The following is an 18,294-nucleotide window of genomic DNA, read 5'->3' as shown; positions in this document are numbered from 1 at the left end:
TCAAGGAATAAATATTCACCAGGACGTAGAGAGAGAGAACTCGCCCACAAAATAACGGCATAGGATCTTTTACATTTACCCAAGGGGGTGGAGGGAGCCTCAAATTAACAGCTTATATGAATGACAGTGCAGCACTCAGTCAGTACTGCACTGCAGCATCAGTCTTGGTACTGCCCTTTTTAATTTCTGGAGTGTGATTTGAACCCAAAATCACGGGGCTTGGGCTAGACTCCTCTCCCTTGCCACTGAGCCAAGGCTGGCATTGGACCACCGCAGTGACCCTGGTGAGTCCAACAATTTTGTTGCAGCCTTGATCCACCCGCCCCCTTCCGAGTGTGCCGACCCAATCCCTTTTCAGGGCGTCAACGGTCTAGAATTAAGTTAGCTTTCTACAAAAGTGGCAAAATCCCAGGAGGGCATTTTGGAGCAATGCTCAAGAAGCATGTTCTTTGTATACTTCCCGAAGTTCAAGATGGAAAAGGAATGAGAAAAACTCTCCCTCACCTGCTCAATATAAACGCCATCCAAGGTCTTTATCTCCTGTGCAGTGGTGGAAGACTTGGGTTTGTTGTCTCCATAGCCCTGTAACATCAGTTATGGTTTAAATTATACCAACGGACTGCAGTGATAAGACCATCATATGCAGGAGCAATTGAGGACCTATTATCAAGGTTTCTGTTTATAAATAAAGGTGCAGGCATTCGGTACTGCAAATAAAATCTATTGTATTGCATCTATTAAATGAGGCACAACTTTACACTTCAAAACACAATGAAGAATCCTGCAGGGGACTTTCACAGTAACTTCACTGCAGTGTTAATGCAAGCCTACTTGTGACACTAATAAATAAACTTTAAATTTTGTCAGCCTCAGTCAATGACAAAATCCATTTTGAATGGGTTGTTTGGTTACAGTGCCTGTAGGTGGCGATGCTTATGGCAGTTTCCAGTTATAAAATCGATTACTGACATTAGCTTGAAAAGCAGCACTTTATATTACATGAATTGTGCTGCACTTTCAGACAGTTGCCAGCAGTCATCTTGTTAAGAAAATCCAGCAACCTTCTACGTTTTGGTGTAAATAAACTTAGCCGAACATTCCAGCTTGATCCTTCATCGTCTGCTGTCAACATAGCAAATGTTAGGCTGCTTTCCAAAACCCCGTAAGAAGTCTCACAACACCAGGTTAAAGTCTAACAGGTTTATTTGGTAGCAAATACCATCAGCTTTCAGAGCGCTGCTCCTTCGTCAGATGGAGTGGAAATATCTGACGAAGGAGCAGCGCTCCGAAAGCTTATGGTATTTGCTACCAAATAAACCTGTTGGACTTTAACCTGGTGTTGTGAGACTTCTTACTGTGTTCACCCCAGTCCAACGCCGGCATCTCCACATCATGACTTCCAAAACCCCTCCATCGAATTCTCCCTTCAAGTCATTCTGTTGTGACCTCTTTGAATACAGTAACGTTGGAAGGTCTATTATGGATGCTGCCTGGATTAAAGGGTATGAGCTGGACAAACTAAGGTTGTTTTCTCTGGAGCAGTGGAGGCTGAGGGGACATCTGATGGAAGTCTATAGGTTTGACAGTCAGAATCTCCCCTCGGGTTGAAATGTCTAACACTAGGGGGCATGCACTCAAGGTGAGGGGGCGGGGGGTAGGAGTTGAGAGATGTGAGGGGCAATTTTTTTAAAAAACACCAAAAGTGATATGTGTCTGGAACCCGCTGCCAGGGGTGGTGGTGGAAGCAGATATGAAAGGGGCATTTAGGTAATACATGGAATAGAGGAATATGGACCAAGGGCAGGCAGAAGGGATTACTTTAATTTGATGTCATGTTTGGCACAACATCATGGGCTGAAGGGCCTCTTCCTGTGCTGTACTGTTCAATGTTCTATAAATGGAGCACACGAGATGCTCCAGTCATTACGTGGGTCAAAATAAGGAGTCGCGCATTTAAGACAGAGATGAGGAGAAATGCATCCTATGTGCAGAGTCAGGGTCAACATGGGCACCAGATCAAAGTTCAGTTAAACTTCCCGGAGGGTGCCTCATTCTACATCACTCCCTAATCAGAAGCACTTAGCTGTTGTAAATAAATGCATCCAATGTCAAGAATACTCAAATGGCCTAGGAGACCCTTGGTTCAAATCCTTCCTCCAACCATAAGGCCCCACTTTTCTCACCAATTTGACCATACAGATGGAGACTTCAAAACTGTTGTACACCCTAAATCATCAACCTTATTTCATCTTTAAAAAAGGTGAACATTTAGTCGATACACTTCTCCATTCTGGTGCGATCGAATCCCACAAACAGCCTAGTTTCTAATGTTCCTTGGTGACGTGAGGAGGTCACGGTTCAAAACAGAGGGCGATGGGCACCAACTTCTGCGCATGTAAACATGCACAAGGTGCCGAAGCTCTGTCTGCAAATACCTTCCTCCCATCGCGGTTCTTACCAATTCTCCAAAGGTAGGTGATGGCCCCCAGCTGATTGTGCTCTCATCGGCTGCTACAATTATGCTACTTTTCCTGAACATGAAGAAAAAGAGACATTCAATAATATTCCAGCCTGAGATTTCCACCCCTCCCCCACCCCCAAGTGTTAAGAACAAGCTCAAGTCCCGATGAAGGATCCACACCCAAAAATACAATGCGAGGTCCTTTCTCTCCATGAATGCTGCTCAACGGGTTATAAGATTACCAGAATTTTCTGTGTGTCCTTCAAATTTCCATTCTCTTCCCTTTCAGATGTTGCTCGCAATAACAAGCATTTAAAAAGTGGAGAATTGGAAAGAACGCCTCAAATCATTTGTCACACCATCAGCAGCTTGAAGAAAATCAAGTTCCATCACCGCAACATAACTCGCACAGCTACAGGGACAACCATGTGATTCAGTGCATTCTTTCAGTTACTTGCCTCCAGGACTCTTGTGGCCTTTGATTAGGAGTACTTTATTTCTAAATCAAAAGAACTAATTCAAATTAGGTTCAATCATGGTCCCCACACGAGGGACAAACAAGGCTTTGTATCACGTCTTGGGCTCGATCAAACAAGATCCAAGCTGACAGGAGGAGGCATTGCACCCTCACCCAAGCTTGATCCAACGCTTCATCTTAGCCAAAAGGCCGAGATGGCTCTAATAAAAAAAAAACAATTGCATCAGCTAAAGCCTCGGTTTTACCTCATTGGCCTCCCTGTTCTTTTGCTCTACCCTGGCTTAGGCAAACCACCATCGCAGGCATCAGCACACCCCCAGTGCAATGGGCTAGGTTTGTCTCCTGTCTGATCGTGGTTTCACCCATGCCAGATTAGGAGTCCCATCAAAGTTAAGCAATCCCAACACACCTGATAATGGGTAGAGACCGCTGCTTACTGCACCAAGTCTAACAGGACAGATGATTCCAGATAAAAATGCTGGAAAAACTCCAAAATATCTGGCAGCACCCGTGGAGGCAGAAACAGAGCTAACATTTCAGTTCAGTGACCTTACAACAGAACGGGCAAGGCATTTTCTGATGAAAGATCATTGACCCGAAACGTCAACTCTCGTTTCTCCCCCCCCTCCTCCGGATGCTGCCAGCCCTGCGGAGAACCAGTTTCTGTTTTCATTCCAGAATCCACCAGTTTTTCTGCTGCTTTTGCAGATGATCCCAGGTTCAATTCCTCATCCTGCTGATCTCGTCCAGGGCAGAAATGTGGACACTACAAAAAGGCTTCAGGCAGCTTTGGGACAAGGGAAGAAGTCTATATTAAAAAGTCACTTGGAGGTGCCTCTATTGATTGCATCAGCCCAACGTAAAACTGCACATGCTCCCTGCAAAGGTTGGCACCCTGGGGAAAGGAGGCAAGAAAATGGGCACAGCTTACACGAGCATAACAACAGTGCACAGATGACGGAGATGGGGATACCAAAGAAACAGAAATATAACTGGACTGGCCAAATAAACACTGGCTAGAAGAACAAGTCAGAGGCTTGATGTCCTGCAGCGAGTGACTCAAACTTCTGATTCCCCAAAATAAGGCGCAAGTCAGGAGTGATGGAATATTCTCCCTTGCCTGGATGAGTGAAGCCCCAACAACACTCATCCAGGCCAAAGCAACCTGCTTGGTCAGCACCCCATCCAGCACCTTAAACACTCACTACATCGGCCACCCGTGCAAAATGGCAGCAGTGTGCACCACATACCAGTTGCACTGCAGCAACTCCCAAGCCTGTGACTTCCTCCACCCAGGCAGCAAGGGCATGGGGATACCAATACCTGCAAGTTCACACACCACACTAATTTGGAATAACCGCTGTGTCAAAATCTTGGAACATCCTCCCAGACATAGAATTGTAGAAACCCTACAGCGCAGAAGGTGGCCATTTGGCCCATTGAGCCTGCACTGACTCTCTGACAAAACATCTTACCCAGGCCCGCCTCTCTGCCCTATACCTGTAACCCCACACATTTACCCCATGAGCCCCCTAACCTGCACATCTTTGGACTGTGGGAGGAAACCGGAGCATCCGGAGGAAACCCATACAGACACGGGACGAACATGCAAACTCCATATGGACAGTCACCCAAGGCTGGAATTGAACCTGGGTCCCTCGCATAGAGGCAGCAGTGCCAACCACTGTGCCACCCTATCACCATAGGAATATTTTCATCATACCAATTGCAGCGGTACAAGGCAGCGGTTCACTACCATGCTCAAGGACAATTAATGCTGGCATTTATCAATGATGTAAAAATCCTGTGAGTGAATACATTTTTAAATTCTTCCAAGCATGGTGCAGGAAATTATATTTACATTTGCATGCACTCAAGTGTCCTTGCTGCCCCCTTTTGTTTTGCTATTTAATAGAAAATTATAGGGCAGACAACGGTTCATGATCAGATTCAGCCTAGGCACCCAAACCAAAGATAAGTTGTGACTTGAAATCCTACATTGTGCACAGCAATTCTGCGGCTCTTTACTCACCCACTGGACAGGCTTCGAACCTTCCACCCACACAGGTCCTGCACCACTTTAGGATACATCGTAGAGTCCCGGGATGTGTTAGTTGCACCCCAGAAAAACAAACCACCTGCGAGGCAAAGAAGAGGGGAAGGATCCCGGAATTACTGACCAATCAAATGTAAAAGAAAACTCCATTGTCACAAGTGACCTATTCCAAACTTGTTTAAACAGTCCTCCGATATTTTACAAGTTGCCATTGGGCAGATACAGTCAGGAAGAGCATGTCCAAGTGCCTGAACCCCAAGGCAGCTGATATTTAAAATGGATCAGAAACAGCAATTGGTTGAAGAGCAAACTTGCATTCATAAAGCATAGTTTACACTCTCAGAACATTGCAAAGTTCATCAAATTTTGATGAACTTTGCAGTGTAGACTTGAGGGTTCCAATTCTGCTGCAAGACTTCAGCGCATACAGCACAGTACTGAGTATTGGCACAGAATTGTTACAGGAAGCCAAGCTCAATGCGCAAATGAATTACATTTGAGTTATCGTCACAATTATGTGGGCACAGATTACAGCCAGTTTGTGGACTGAAAGAGCCCAAAACATTAATGACTAGTTAATCTGACTGAACAATGTTTAATTGAGGATTGCACTAGACCACTGGTCCTTCAAGAGTCCACAGCATTATTTAAAGAGCAAAGAGGCTTAATAGTACTGGTGAGACTGGCACAGACACTACAGCTAGGGTGACACAGTGGTTAGCACTGCTGCCTCACAGCTCCAGGGACCTGGGTTCGATTCCCAGCTTGGGTAAATGTCTGTGTGGAGTTTGCATGTTCTCCCCGTGTCTGCGTGGGTTTCCTCCGGGTGCTCCGGTTCTCCTCCCCCCCCACAGTCCAAAGATGTGCGGGTTAGGTTGATTGACCATGCTAAATTGTCCCTTACTGTCAGGGGGGATTAGCGGGGTAAATATGTGGAGTTACAGGGATAGGGCCTGGGCGGGATTGCTGTCGGTGCATTCTGGATGGGCCGAATGGCCTCCTTGTGCATTGTAGGGTTTCTATGATTTCGACCTCCTTTTATGCTCTAACAATTCTGTGCCAATACTCAGTACTGTGCTGTATGCGCTAAAGCCTTGTGGCAGAATTGGAACCCTCAAGTCTACACTCAAACTGTTACGACCGAGAAGAGGCTACAGTAACCTCAACTACGAGGGCTGGGGTGCCATAATCGCGAGCAAGAGGTTCCATTTTAATGTCGCCCTTTCATATGCTGAGTTGAAACTGGGATAACCACACCTGATAGCGCCCCATTGCAAATAAAATCAGCATTGAGCCCCTAGGATGAGGCTAGAGATCTGTAAGGAAAGGCAACCACATCAAGCTCAGCCAACAGGTGGGAGGGGTAGTAATACCGGTCCTGGTCATATTAATGAAATTTCATTGCCAGCAACTCCTACTAAACAACTAGTCCACAAGAATACAGTGAACAGGTATATTACTAACCCATTTCATTCACTGCAAATGAGCAGGTGTTCCCTGCGCAGATCTGTACAGCACCTCGACCAGGGAAGTCAAACAGCTTAACGAGGCGCGGCACCATTTCATCCTTCTGTTCCGTATGTCCGAGGCGGCCATATCCTCCAAATCCCCAAGTAAATACCCTCTTCTGTGAATCAAGAGCAATCTGGGAAATGCAAAAAGACAAATGGATCACACACTTCCAACTTTGCAAGGCTGCTGAACCACCTGCACACTCATTAGTTCACTGGAGGTGTACACTAGGCCAACCTTCAGGGAGGTCACTTGTAGTCACGACTGATATGGGCAGTAGTCAATACAGTTAGGAAGCAACAGCAAGAAAAGATCAGGTGCCACCAAGTTCCCAAGAGTCATGTGCAATCTGAAACGTTAAATCTGTTTAGCTCCCCGCAGGTGCTGCCAGATCTGTTGACATTTTCCAGCATTTTGTTTTTATTTCAGATTTCCAGCAATATCCATAATATTTCACTTTATTCAGGTGCCACTATGTTCAGGGGAGAGCAGGCAAGTCCCAATTAAACATCAGAATGGAGTTACAAACACAGCCTAGAGATCATACAAATATCTCTTACCCAAAATTAGAAATTTAGGCAAAATATGCAACAAAAAAATTGAAATAAATTCTCCTTAAACAGAAGGGTAGGGAACATATCTACTTGACTGCAGAGAGCTGGGGTTTATTGTCATTACAAGGGCATTGTTGTAGTTTACTGCTCATCTGTATCGTCCTGGAAGAGATGGTTGGGGACTCCTTGAACTACTCCGAATGTCAATACATTTCTACGTCCACAATGTGAAGGAGGCTTCCAAGTGCCTGCCGGCCTTGTCCTTAGAAAGGTGGTTACAGATTTGGGGGTGTCCTGCCTGGAATGGGGGCAGGGGGGGGTCACTGATAAAGAAGACAGGGCAACACTGGCTCTTTTCAACACAACTTCCATAAAATATCCGTCGAAAGGCTCATCCTTTGAAGACAAAGGGAAAGGTAAGAAAATAATTCTCTCTATATCCCATCCTCCACACGAATAAATCTCTTTTAAAAAAAGGGCATAATTTGTTGTTTTGTTTCCGCGAGGGGGGCATCTTCCTTAGAAAGATTTCAGATTGACTGATGTCGCTCTCAAATTGATGCCATTATTGTTATGGAGAATGAGATTACAGGTGTACAGGTTAGGTTATCAAGACAGTTCTGAGCACAAATTCTCTCTTCAATACCGTGTGATTCGCTCCGCAGGCCACCTCACGGACAACAACATTTGGCACTGGTAAGATCTGACCATCTTTTGTCTTCTCCAGGAAGATCGCTACACGCCGCGGCACCACCTCGCAGTCAAATTCAATTCTCTGGGCCCGGGCAATGAACTTCCCGTCAGAGTTGTGCCCTGTTTGAAAACAGCAATTAAAATAGAATTTTATAGCATATTTTACATAGAAAATAGGAGCAGGAGGCAGCCATTCCGCCCTTCAAGCCTGCTCCGCCATTCATCATCCAAATCAATAGCCTTCCCTCGCATATCGTTTGATCTCCTTCGCCTCAAGAGCAATATCTAACTGCTTCTTGAAAACGTACAATGTTTTGGCCTCAACTACTTTCATGGTAGTGAAGGTTGGCCACTCTCTGGGTGAAGAAATTTCACCTAATCTCTGACCTAAAATGGTCCACCCTGTATCTTCAGATTGTGACCCCTGATTCTGGTCACCCCCACCATTGGGAACATCCTTCTTGCATCTATCCTGTCTGGTCCTGTTAGAATTTTATAGATTTCTAAGAGATTCCCCCCTCATTCCTCTGAACTCCAGCGAATACAATCCTGACTCAATCTCTCCTCATCCATCCTAGGAATCAGTCTCGTAAAACTCGACAGAGCAAGAAAACCCTTCCTCAGATAAGGAGGCCAAAACTGCACACAATACTCCAGGTGTGGCCTTACCAAGCCCTGTATAATTGCAGCAAGACATCCCTGTTCTTGCATTTGAATCTTCCAGCTATGAAGGCCAACATACCTTTTTTTAAAAAAATTTTTTTTATTACTGCCTACTGCACCAGCACGCTTATCTTCAGATCTTGTTGTACATTCCCCTCTTGTATTTTATAGCCAGATGATAATCTGTCTTCTTGTTTTAGCTACCAAAGTGGATAACCTCACATTTATCTAAGTTATAGTGCATCAGCCATTCATTCAAACTTGTCCAAGTCACACTGAAGGATCTCTGCATCCTCCTTACAGCTCTCACTCCCACCCAGCTTTGTTTATGAGCCATTTGGCCCAAAAGGCCTATGCCAGCCCCATCTTGGGTTAGTTCAACTCCTCCCCCCCCCTCAACAGCATACTCTTCTCTTCCTTTCTGCCTCATGCACAGATCCAAATGCATCAACGCATTTCCCCTACTCACGAGGAGGAAATTTCCATATTCTTCCTGTACTTTTGGTAAACAGATTTCTCGTAGTGTTTATTAACCACCTTACATAGGAACATTAGAATTAGGAGCAATTGAGCCCTTTTGAGCCTGGTGCGCCATTTAACACGATCACAGCTGGTGTAGAAACATAGGATCCGAATTTTGGGCTCCCCTATTGATAGAACTGCTTCATTATTTTAACAAAAGAGAGATTTTAAATATTCATCCCATTGAAACAACCCATAATTTGGAAGTTAGCACAATGTTGAGTTTTTTTTTTCAAAACACTACGCAAGGACCACCAGCACAAGGTGCTAAATACATTGTAAGCCAAGCAGTGAAATTAGATTAGGGGAACAGCAGGAATCGAGGAGCACTGTACATATCCTACAGCGTCTGAAATGAAGTTTTAGCTATTTCTCCAGCTCCATTCTGATACAGTAGAAGACGAAAAACTGGCAGAAAAAAAAACCTTGGGTAATATATATTTAGGTTTTGATTATGAATCTGGTTACCATTATCCAAATCACATTTCTTTCAACCCAATGTTTTAACCAGAGGTGCTCACATAGTCACCACTTTCTCCTCCTGCTTCCACAGCCCAGTTCTCTCCCCTGGCTTAGCTAGTGACACGTGCTAGGACGTTGTTAGAAGACCCCTGTGCGCGCGTAGGAGCTCAGACAGCAATTGCTGGGAGGCATCATTACCTGTCTCACTTAAAAGTCATACATGTATCATTTCCAGCAGAAGGTACTCGATGATGACCAGGCCCCTCCATGGCCAGTGAGGACAATAAGAATGTGCTTACTGACACAGATCAGCTAACACATTACAGGGATCAAGCCATTGACTTTTGGGTCTGTTTGGTTACAGCCCACATTTTACCAGCAAAGACATCAGGGAGGTTGCATTTATTGCCCCTCTGCTGCACAAACCAAGTACCCATGTCAGCATCTCTGGCTCCAACACAAAGTAAATTTGCCCTTCTCTTGCACTGAAGGACAATGGAATAGGCCATTCAACCTCAATTAGATCTTGGTTGATCTGCACCACAACTCTGTTTTCCTACCCTTGCTTCATACAAGATGCAGTGCAGCAGCTCGCCAATGCTCTTTCGACAGCACCTTCCAAACCCGCGAACTCTACCACCTAGAAGAACAAGGGCAGCAGATGCATGGAAACACCACCACCTGCAAGTTCCCCTCCAAGCCACACCATCTTGACTGGGACTATATCGCCATTCCTTCACTGTCACTGGAAAAAAAAAGACTGGAACTCCTTCCCTAACAGCACTGTGGGTGCACCTACACCACAGACACTGCAGCAGTTGAAGGCGGCAACTCACCACCATCTTCTCAGGGGCAATGTCGGGTTGGGCAATGAATGCTGGCTTTGCCAGCGATGCTCACATCCCAAGTAGTAGCAAAAATTGATACCTTTACTAAACAAAAAAAAAGCAGCATCAAGTCCCACATTTCTACTGCCTGAAAAACATGTTTCTTAGTTAATGCACACATTCAAAAAAAAAAGTAAAGCACAGATACATAAAACGTACAGCATAGTAACAAGCCATTCAGCAGTGTGTTTGCTACAAGCAAGCCAACCAATTATTTCTTGTAAAAAAAGTGTAAAGTTTTCATGAGAATAGTTCTCGGGCTGAGGAACTTCAGCTGTGCAGCTAGATGGGAATTGGGATTGTTCTCCTTGCAGAAGGCAGAGAGGAGATTTGATAGAGGTGTTCAAAATCATGAGTGGTCTGGACAGAGTAGATCAGGGAAAACAGTTCCCGTGGATGGAAGGATCGAGAGCACAGATTTAAGGTAGTTAGCAAAAGAAGCAATGGTGACACGGAGGAAGAGCTATTTTTTAAAAAACACAGTGAGGGGTTAAAGTCTGGAATGCACTACTTGACAGTGTGAAGGAGGCAGGTTCAGTTGCAACATTCAAGAAGAAATTGGATTGTTATCCAAAAAGGAAGAATATGTAGGGCTACGGGGATAAAAGATGGGGGAGTGACTCCAGGTGAATTACTTCTTTGGAGAGCCAGCACAGACACGATGAGTGGATTGGCCTCCTTCTGCGCTGTAACCATGCCCTTTAATCTGTGAATTTCCCTGATACTGTTCATTGCAATATTTTTAATGTTCTGAAATTGCAGCTGGAGTGGAATTCAGCAGAAAAACTGAACGCTATCATTGGAGCTTTCCTGCAACTGTCAGGGGCAAGTTGAAACAGGCCAGTGATAAGGAAGGCACATTGCTCATTTGTATGACCAGGCAGAGGGCTCTGCCCACTCTATACACACACCAAGAAACAAGTAGTAATAAACAAAGATCTGGCTGTACTGAAAAATCCACCAGTACATCCTCATTTATATTATATGCTGTCTCCAGCACCAGTACTGTTACGTGCAGGAGAGGGAGGGGTGGGGACAGAAGCAATTCTTCAGGCTCCCCTGGTCCTTTGGAGATGGAAAAAAACACATTCCAAGCTCAGAAAACTAAATGGAATCCTGTTCCAGCTCATTAAACTGCACTTCATGAAACTCATATCCACACAGATCAAGGAGATGAACATCAACACCAGATAACGACTCTAATAGTCTCAATCTGCCACTGATCTTACACACTGGTCATGTGTGAAACACTCATTAAAAGCAGTTAATGATTCCTCTGCGAGTTTGTTTTTGAATGTGGGCAACCCGCCCTTCAGTGCAGTAGTGGTGATGTTCACCGAGTGGAAGAGGGAAACACAGGCCAACAATGTGCAACAGATTAATAAATTGAATTGCTTTATCGCGGTGCTAGCTTTCACACTGAAAATCATTCCGGGGGTCAAGTGCTGCAACCTTGGAAGCAACTGAAATAGCTGTTCTCTCGCTCCCTTTCATCTTTGATTCATGAAAAATCAAAGTTAGTGGACCCACAAAGTGAGAAGATTCATAAGACTCACGACGGAAATATTTTTTGCCCCCATTATTCTGCTGGGGTAGAACGGAGACAAAGGCCAGAATCGGGGCGGGCGAGGCTCGCAGAACAGAATTCTCCGTTGGCCTCAGGTGGGATTTTACGAGCCTTGCCCAAGTGATGGAACAAAGATGTTGCAGTTGTCTAGAACGTTGGTTCGGCCGCATTTGGAATACTGCCCCCAGTTCTGGTCGCCACACTACCAGAAAGACGTGGAGGCGTTAGAGAGAGTGCAGAGGAGGTTTACCAGGATGTTGCCTGGTATGGAAGGGCTTAGTTATGAGGAGAGATTGGGTAAACTGGGGTTGTTCTCACTGGAAAGACGGAGGATGAGGGGTGACCTAATAGAGGTGTATAAAATTATGAAAGGCATAGATAGGGTGAACGGTGGGAAGCTTTTTCCCAGATCGGTGGTGACGTTCACGAGGGGTAGGTTCAAGGTGAGGAGGGGGGGGGGGGGGGGGGGGGGGGGGGAAGGAAGAGAGAGAGAGAGAGAGGAGGTTTAACGCGGATATCAGAAGGACGGACACACTGGGAACATTTAAGACTTATCTAGATAGCCACATGAACGGAGTGGGAATGGAGGGATACAAAAGAATGGTCTAGTTTGGACCAGGGAGTGGCGTGGGCTTGGAGGGCTGAAGGGCCTGTTCCTGTGCTGTATTGTTCTTTGTTCTGTCTGAGTGAAAGCAGATAGCGATGAAGTTTCTTTTTTGGGCTGCAGGAAAGTATAGAATGGGATTCCCCAGGCGTTGGTGCGAGGACCACTGCTTTTATCAACATTAACAACTAGATTTGGGTGGGTGCAGAGCACAATTTCAAAAAGTGCAGATGACAACATTTGTATCATTAACTGTGGGGGTAGCACTAAACTACAAGAGGTCATTGACAGGCTGATGGAAAAGATAGACGATTGGCAGGTGAAATTAATGCAAAGTGATACAGTAAAGGAGGAAGAATGAGAAGAGGCAATGTAAACTTAAGAGTACAATTCTAGAGGGATGCAAGAGCAGAGGGACCTGGGGGGGGGGGGGGGGGGGTATATGTGCATAAATCATTGAAGGTAGCAAGGTAGGTAGAGTTAGCAGTTAATAAGGCACACAGGCCCTGGGCTTTGTAAATAGGGGCACAGAGTTCAAGAATAAGGAAGATATGGTGAAGCTTTATAAAACACTGGTTCCACCTCAACTGGAGTAGTGTGTCCAATGCTGGGCACCAGACTTTAGGAAGAATGTGAGGGCATTAGAGATGGTGCTGGAAAGGTTTAGATTGCTGTGATGAGGGACTTTAGCTACATAGATACACCAGAGAAGCTTGGCTGTTCTCTTTGGAGAAGATTGAGAGTAGAGGCATCCAGAATCATGAATGATCAGAGCAGAGTAGATAGAGAGAAACTGTTTGTTGGCAGAAGAGTCAAGAAACGGAGCACACCAGCTTAAGGGACTAACAAAAGAAACAACTGTGACATGAGGAAAAACAAGAAATGTAGCACATAGCTAGGATTTGGAATGCAGTGACTGAGAACGTGATGGAGGTGGATTTAATCGAAGCCTTGAAGGAGAATTAGATAATTGTCTAAAGTGAGAAAATTTGTAGGGCTCCGGAGAAAATAAGAGTGGCTCTTCCAGAAGGCTAGCAAATACATGGCAGACTGGATGGCTTCCTTCTGTGCTGCAACCAGTCCATGATTCCATTCTTATAAAACAGACAATTGAACATGCTGCATTAATCAGAAGGATGCATCAGACTCCATTTAAAAATTGGCAATAGGGCATTAAGCAAAAAACTTGGATTTACATCGTCCCCCCAAGACCTCCGGTCATCTCAAAGCACTTCACAACCAGTGAATTCCTTTAAAAGGTGCATTTATTCATACTGGCAAACGCACCAGTCAATTCACACAGTGGGGACCCGACCCCACACACAGCATGGGATGATCAATCAACTTGCGGGCTTTTTGTGTGCAAACGTACAAGTGGTCTGAGGTGTGCAATAGTGGGGATGGCATTTGAGGAAAGATCAAGTGCCAAGACATATTGGACGTAGTTTTCCAGCCGTGCTCGCCCCAAGGCCGGAAAATCCCACCCGAGATCAATAGACCTTTGCGTGGTCCGAGTCCCACCCAACTACGATTCCCGTGGCGGGTGGGACTCGAAAATTCCACCCATTATGTTTAAAAACACATGCACATACATACCAAGCTGGCCGTACTCTGGATGACCGAATGAATACAGGTTCCCTTTGCAGTCAGCAATCATACTGAATTCTGCACCACAGGCAATTTTTACAATTGGCTGGCCATTGTACATTATCTGAAAAAAAAATGACAAGAGCATAAACAAGCTAATTGATTGATCCACTGGTTGGTAACACAATTCTCAGTATATAAAAGGAAGTTTACTGTAGCACTGTTTCAAAGCGCACTAAATTAATTTATTTTTCTATGTTCCCGATAGCCTAACTGGTTGTTCTGTGGATCAGGGAACAAAACATATTTTATTTGATCCCAAAAATAATTTGCTTTGACAATAACTGTATCTTCAGTCACACCCTTAATCATAGCTTACTATGTAGCACAGGCTGCTATGACGTAAATATATATATATGAACTTTGCTTAACCCTCCCCACAACTTTTGCGAGCAAGTACAAAAATATTTGGGGGAAAATGTGCTTAGAAGCTAACAAACAAGCGAAGGAAGGCCACAACAAGCCTTTAAAACCTCTGTTTTGTGGATTAATTTAGGATACTGTACTTTTCCAACTGCCCATTCAATATAACCCAGCTTCAATTCAAAAGAAGATAAAGATACTGAACATAATGTTGCCTAGCAGCACAAGGTGCAGGGCACTGATGTTTTCAAATATATAAAAATCTGCAGCCGCTTTTGTGCTCCTAAACCAGTAGCACATCAATATTACTATTAATGCCAGAAAATGTTAATGCCACTGGCTTTACTGTTCATTAACCTAATGTAATGGGACATGAAATGGCAGTATTTCAATACAGATGTTCAGTAGATACTACGTTGCTGCTACTGCAATGCCTGTAAAAACTACAAAATAAAACACCCACATCCAAGAGAGGGGAACAGGATAAGACACGCAACTAAAGTAAAAGGCAAGAGAAAGGTTCAGTTTCAGCTTGGAAATGCATACGTGGACATGGAGAGGCCAAGATCAGGTATGGCTGCCATGTCACAGTACAACAGCCCTGTTAACATTCAATAAACACATTAAGTGTGGTTCACTTGAGCAAGTTTCCATAGAGCTTCTAATATCTAGGGAATCAGTGCAAGCCCAACATTAAAAAAAAGAGAAAATAAGAAATAGCGAGCAGGCAGAGACTGGATAATATTCATCAGGAAGAGAGTTGGTCAGGTTGATTGGGGGTTGGTTTACCTGCGAAGGGCAGGGTTCCGCTTCAGTCTGATTTCCGAGACCAAGCTGTCCCATTTTGTTCTCACCAAAGGCAAAAACGGTTCCATTTTCTAGAAACAGTTAGAAGTTAAGACAACTTAGTAATTACAAAAAGAATCAGTCTTCAATGAAGGGAATTAACAGGATTACAAGCAACATCATGACAGACATTCATGAATAGCTACATACTGGATATAGTCAGCTTATCAAGAACTGGCACAATTTTACAGAGCTCCCCATGCTCATGTTGTTCATTTAGAACTCCAGCGTTGAAACTGATGACTTGCTTAGGGTTGTTTTTCATCAGATCTACCTCCCCTCAACTCAACTTCTGGTCATAAATCATAGAATCCCTGCAGTGCAGAAGGTGGTCAATTAGCCCATCCAGTCTGCACCGACTCTCCGACAGAACATCTTATTCAGACCCACTCCCTGCAACCCCACATATTTACCCTGCTAATCTCCCTAATCTGCACATCTTGGGACACTGTGGGGCAATTTAGCCACTCCACCTAACCTATGCATCTTTCGGACTGCGGGAGGAAACCGGAGCACCCGAAGGAAACCCACACAGACACGGGGCGAACGTGCAAACTTATGGCCGAGTTATGACAATTGATCTATACATTCGAGAGAAAGGGAGAAAGAAAAGCAGGCAAGTGCCTCACTTATGACAGTTTTATCAAGTAAATTCTGCTGGCAACAAGCTGTCTGACATCAGGTAAAAGAGAAAATGGAGGTCAACTGAACCACTAATCTTTATTTCGATGCCTGGGGCTTTACAGACAAGGCACCTAAACACTGATAGCAGTTAAACTATACCATAGCACAGATTAGCTCCTTCAGGAGCAGAGAGAAAAAAAATTAGAACAAAAGCTTGTTTTGCAGCAACAGGGCAATTAGTTTTTGAATACATTCGACTGCAGCCAAGTCAGAATCACTCCCTTTTCTTGTCTACCAGCAGGGAAGAAATCAGAATACAGATACAATTAAACAGCCGTTATTCTGATCCAAGGTTATGCGATTAGGATAGATACTATTTTACACAGTGACAACTGGCAAGCATTTTGAAAACTTTCCTATGTTACATTTTGTCCAGTACAGATTAAAAAGGTTTGCAAGGGTAACTCCCTTAGTATATTTGTTATTTAAAATGCTATAACAGCTGTTGCACGTGCAGTTACAAATCATTTGCAGTTTTTCATACGAAACCCTCTGTCTAATGGCTCAGTGAATTACCAAAGGTCCCGGTGAGACCCACAAGGCCCGGGTCTTATCCCCTGGCCCCTGCAAGTCACTCTGACCACTGTACGCTTTTCAACAGAAATCATTGGTAAGCAGCCAAATATTTTCCATCTCATTGCCTGGGGGTACGGGGGCCAATTGTAGCATCTATTGGCTGATTCAGCAAAGTACTGGGGACCTTTTGGGCTAATTGACCTGCAGTTGTATTAATACCCCGACAGAGTTCTGAGGCTAAAAGCTACGCGAAGCACAGAACAAAAAAAAACGCATGCTCAGGCACGGCCCTGAAACCTCAAGAGAAGGTAACTAAATAGGTAAGTTCGGTAGACTTTTGTGTTCCACATCAGATATCAGAACTGTTGCTTGCAGGGAAACGTATAGATGAAAAGCTTGCACCATAGCACCCAGAAGACAGCCAGCCACTTCAATGAACAGGAAATTAAACACATGGATCTGGCAACAATCAGCCAAGGGACCCCCACATCAAGTGCTTTGCTTCATTTCCTCTCGAATAAAATGGACATCATTGAGCTCTGTGCTGAAGCCTTTCAACTTTAAGCTCCAGTGGTAGATTTTAAAACCCACAAGATTTAAATTCAATCAAATAGGATTAGACAGAGGTTTGCCATGCAGAAGATGAAAAAAAAACGCCTGAACGTCTTAGCGAGCAATGTTACAGATCTAAACACCCAATTAAAAGCATGTTTAGCATGACCGTTACACAGAATTTCCTCCCGTTACCTCAAGGCCTAAATCTGTTCCAATGTGTCTTCTATTCTTGGACCAGCATCTCACAAGAGACACTTTTGAGAATGTGGGCATTCTACTTCAAGACCCCTCGTGTGTCTTGGAAGGGGCAGTCTAGAGTCCTATAACTTGTAACTTTAAAATTGCCGTGTAACTTTAAAAGATATCCAACCATGCAAACTGCAGAGGGAAGAGGCAAAATGGTTCACTGTCACTAGTAACAAATTTGGCCTTGTTGGAAGGATGAAACAGCTGCCACTGCTCAGAATGTTCTGTAATCCCCTTTGTATGTTGTTGCTGCACTCATTAAACACCATACAATGCAGTTGCTACTTTTCAGATAAGAGTACCTTAAATGACATCTTAGTAATGTTTCTTTGCTCTATGATATATTATATATAGACAATTATTTATAATTCTGGTGCAGAGAAGCCCTCAATATTCCAGAACTTGAAGGTGACGAATGAGTTTAAATACTGAAACTTCTCGTAGAAATTCTAATAGAAGAGCAAGTTTTAGGCATATATTAAATACTAGCCTTATCTGGAATACGGCAATCTTCCCTAAGGGATAACGCCACGTGCTTTACTGCAAAATACAATCATTGCTCATTATGATGTTATAACAACTTTTCAGGCCTCCCACATGCTCTGGTAGTTACCTGTTAAACAGAGACTGTGATTACGTCCGCAAGCTCCTGCAACTATTGTCTGCTCTTTGAGGGCCTCAATGAGTTTAGGGACCTCTCCGCGCTTTGTGTCACCGTGTCCAAGCTGACCTTTCTCTCCTCGACCTAAGAGAAGGGAAAAGAAGGATAAAGAACATTTTTAAAATAGCCTCGAGTACACAGGGTAGGCGACATTTAACGCAGTCAGCATGGGTCGCGGTTGCTGGTTTGGCGAGTACCATGTTGCCCCCTTTTCGCGAAGGCCAATCAAGCACTGAACTGGGTAGAGGTGGGGCTTCCCCAGGGTCAAAGGGCCTCGGGGGTGGAAGTCGCACTTTTCATTGCTCGACAGTGCCACC

At 44.4% G+C, this 18,294-nt stretch overlaps 1 protein-coding gene across 1 annotated transcript in view; it reads right to left on the bottom strand.

Moving 5' to 3' along the window:
• Positions 1 to 18,294, bottom strand: part of rcc2 (regulator of chromosome condensation 2) — a 36,640-nt gene that overhangs the window by 4,653 nt on the left and 13,693 nt on the right. The window contains exons 4-11 of the mRNA XM_078239041.1: positions 17,930 to 18,061; positions 15,259 to 15,347; positions 14,056 to 14,170; positions 7,708 to 7,874; positions 6,460 to 6,640; positions 4,972 to 5,077; positions 2,459 to 2,531; positions 505 to 582 (exon numbers count right to left, since the gene is read on the bottom strand). Of these exons, the coding sequence (XP_078095167.1) occupies positions 505 to 582; positions 2,459 to 2,531; positions 4,972 to 5,077; positions 6,460 to 6,640; positions 7,708 to 7,874; positions 14,056 to 14,170; positions 15,259 to 15,347; positions 17,930 to 18,061 (941 nt within the window). The remainder of the gene's footprint in view (positions 1 to 504; positions 583 to 2,458; positions 2,532 to 4,971; positions 5,078 to 6,459; positions 6,641 to 7,707; positions 7,875 to 14,055; positions 14,171 to 15,258; positions 15,348 to 17,929; positions 18,062 to 18,294) is intronic.

This window comes from Mustelus asterias, chromosome 22 (assembly GCF_964213995.1).
Source record: "Mustelus asterias chromosome 22, sMusAst1.hap1.1, whole genome shotgun sequence".
Classification (NCBI taxonomy): Eukaryota; Metazoa; Chordata; class Chondrichthyes; order Carcharhiniformes; family Triakidae; genus Mustelus; species Mustelus asterias.
Note: the sequence above shows the minus strand (reverse complement) of the source record. Positions and strands in the feature narration are given on the sequence as shown.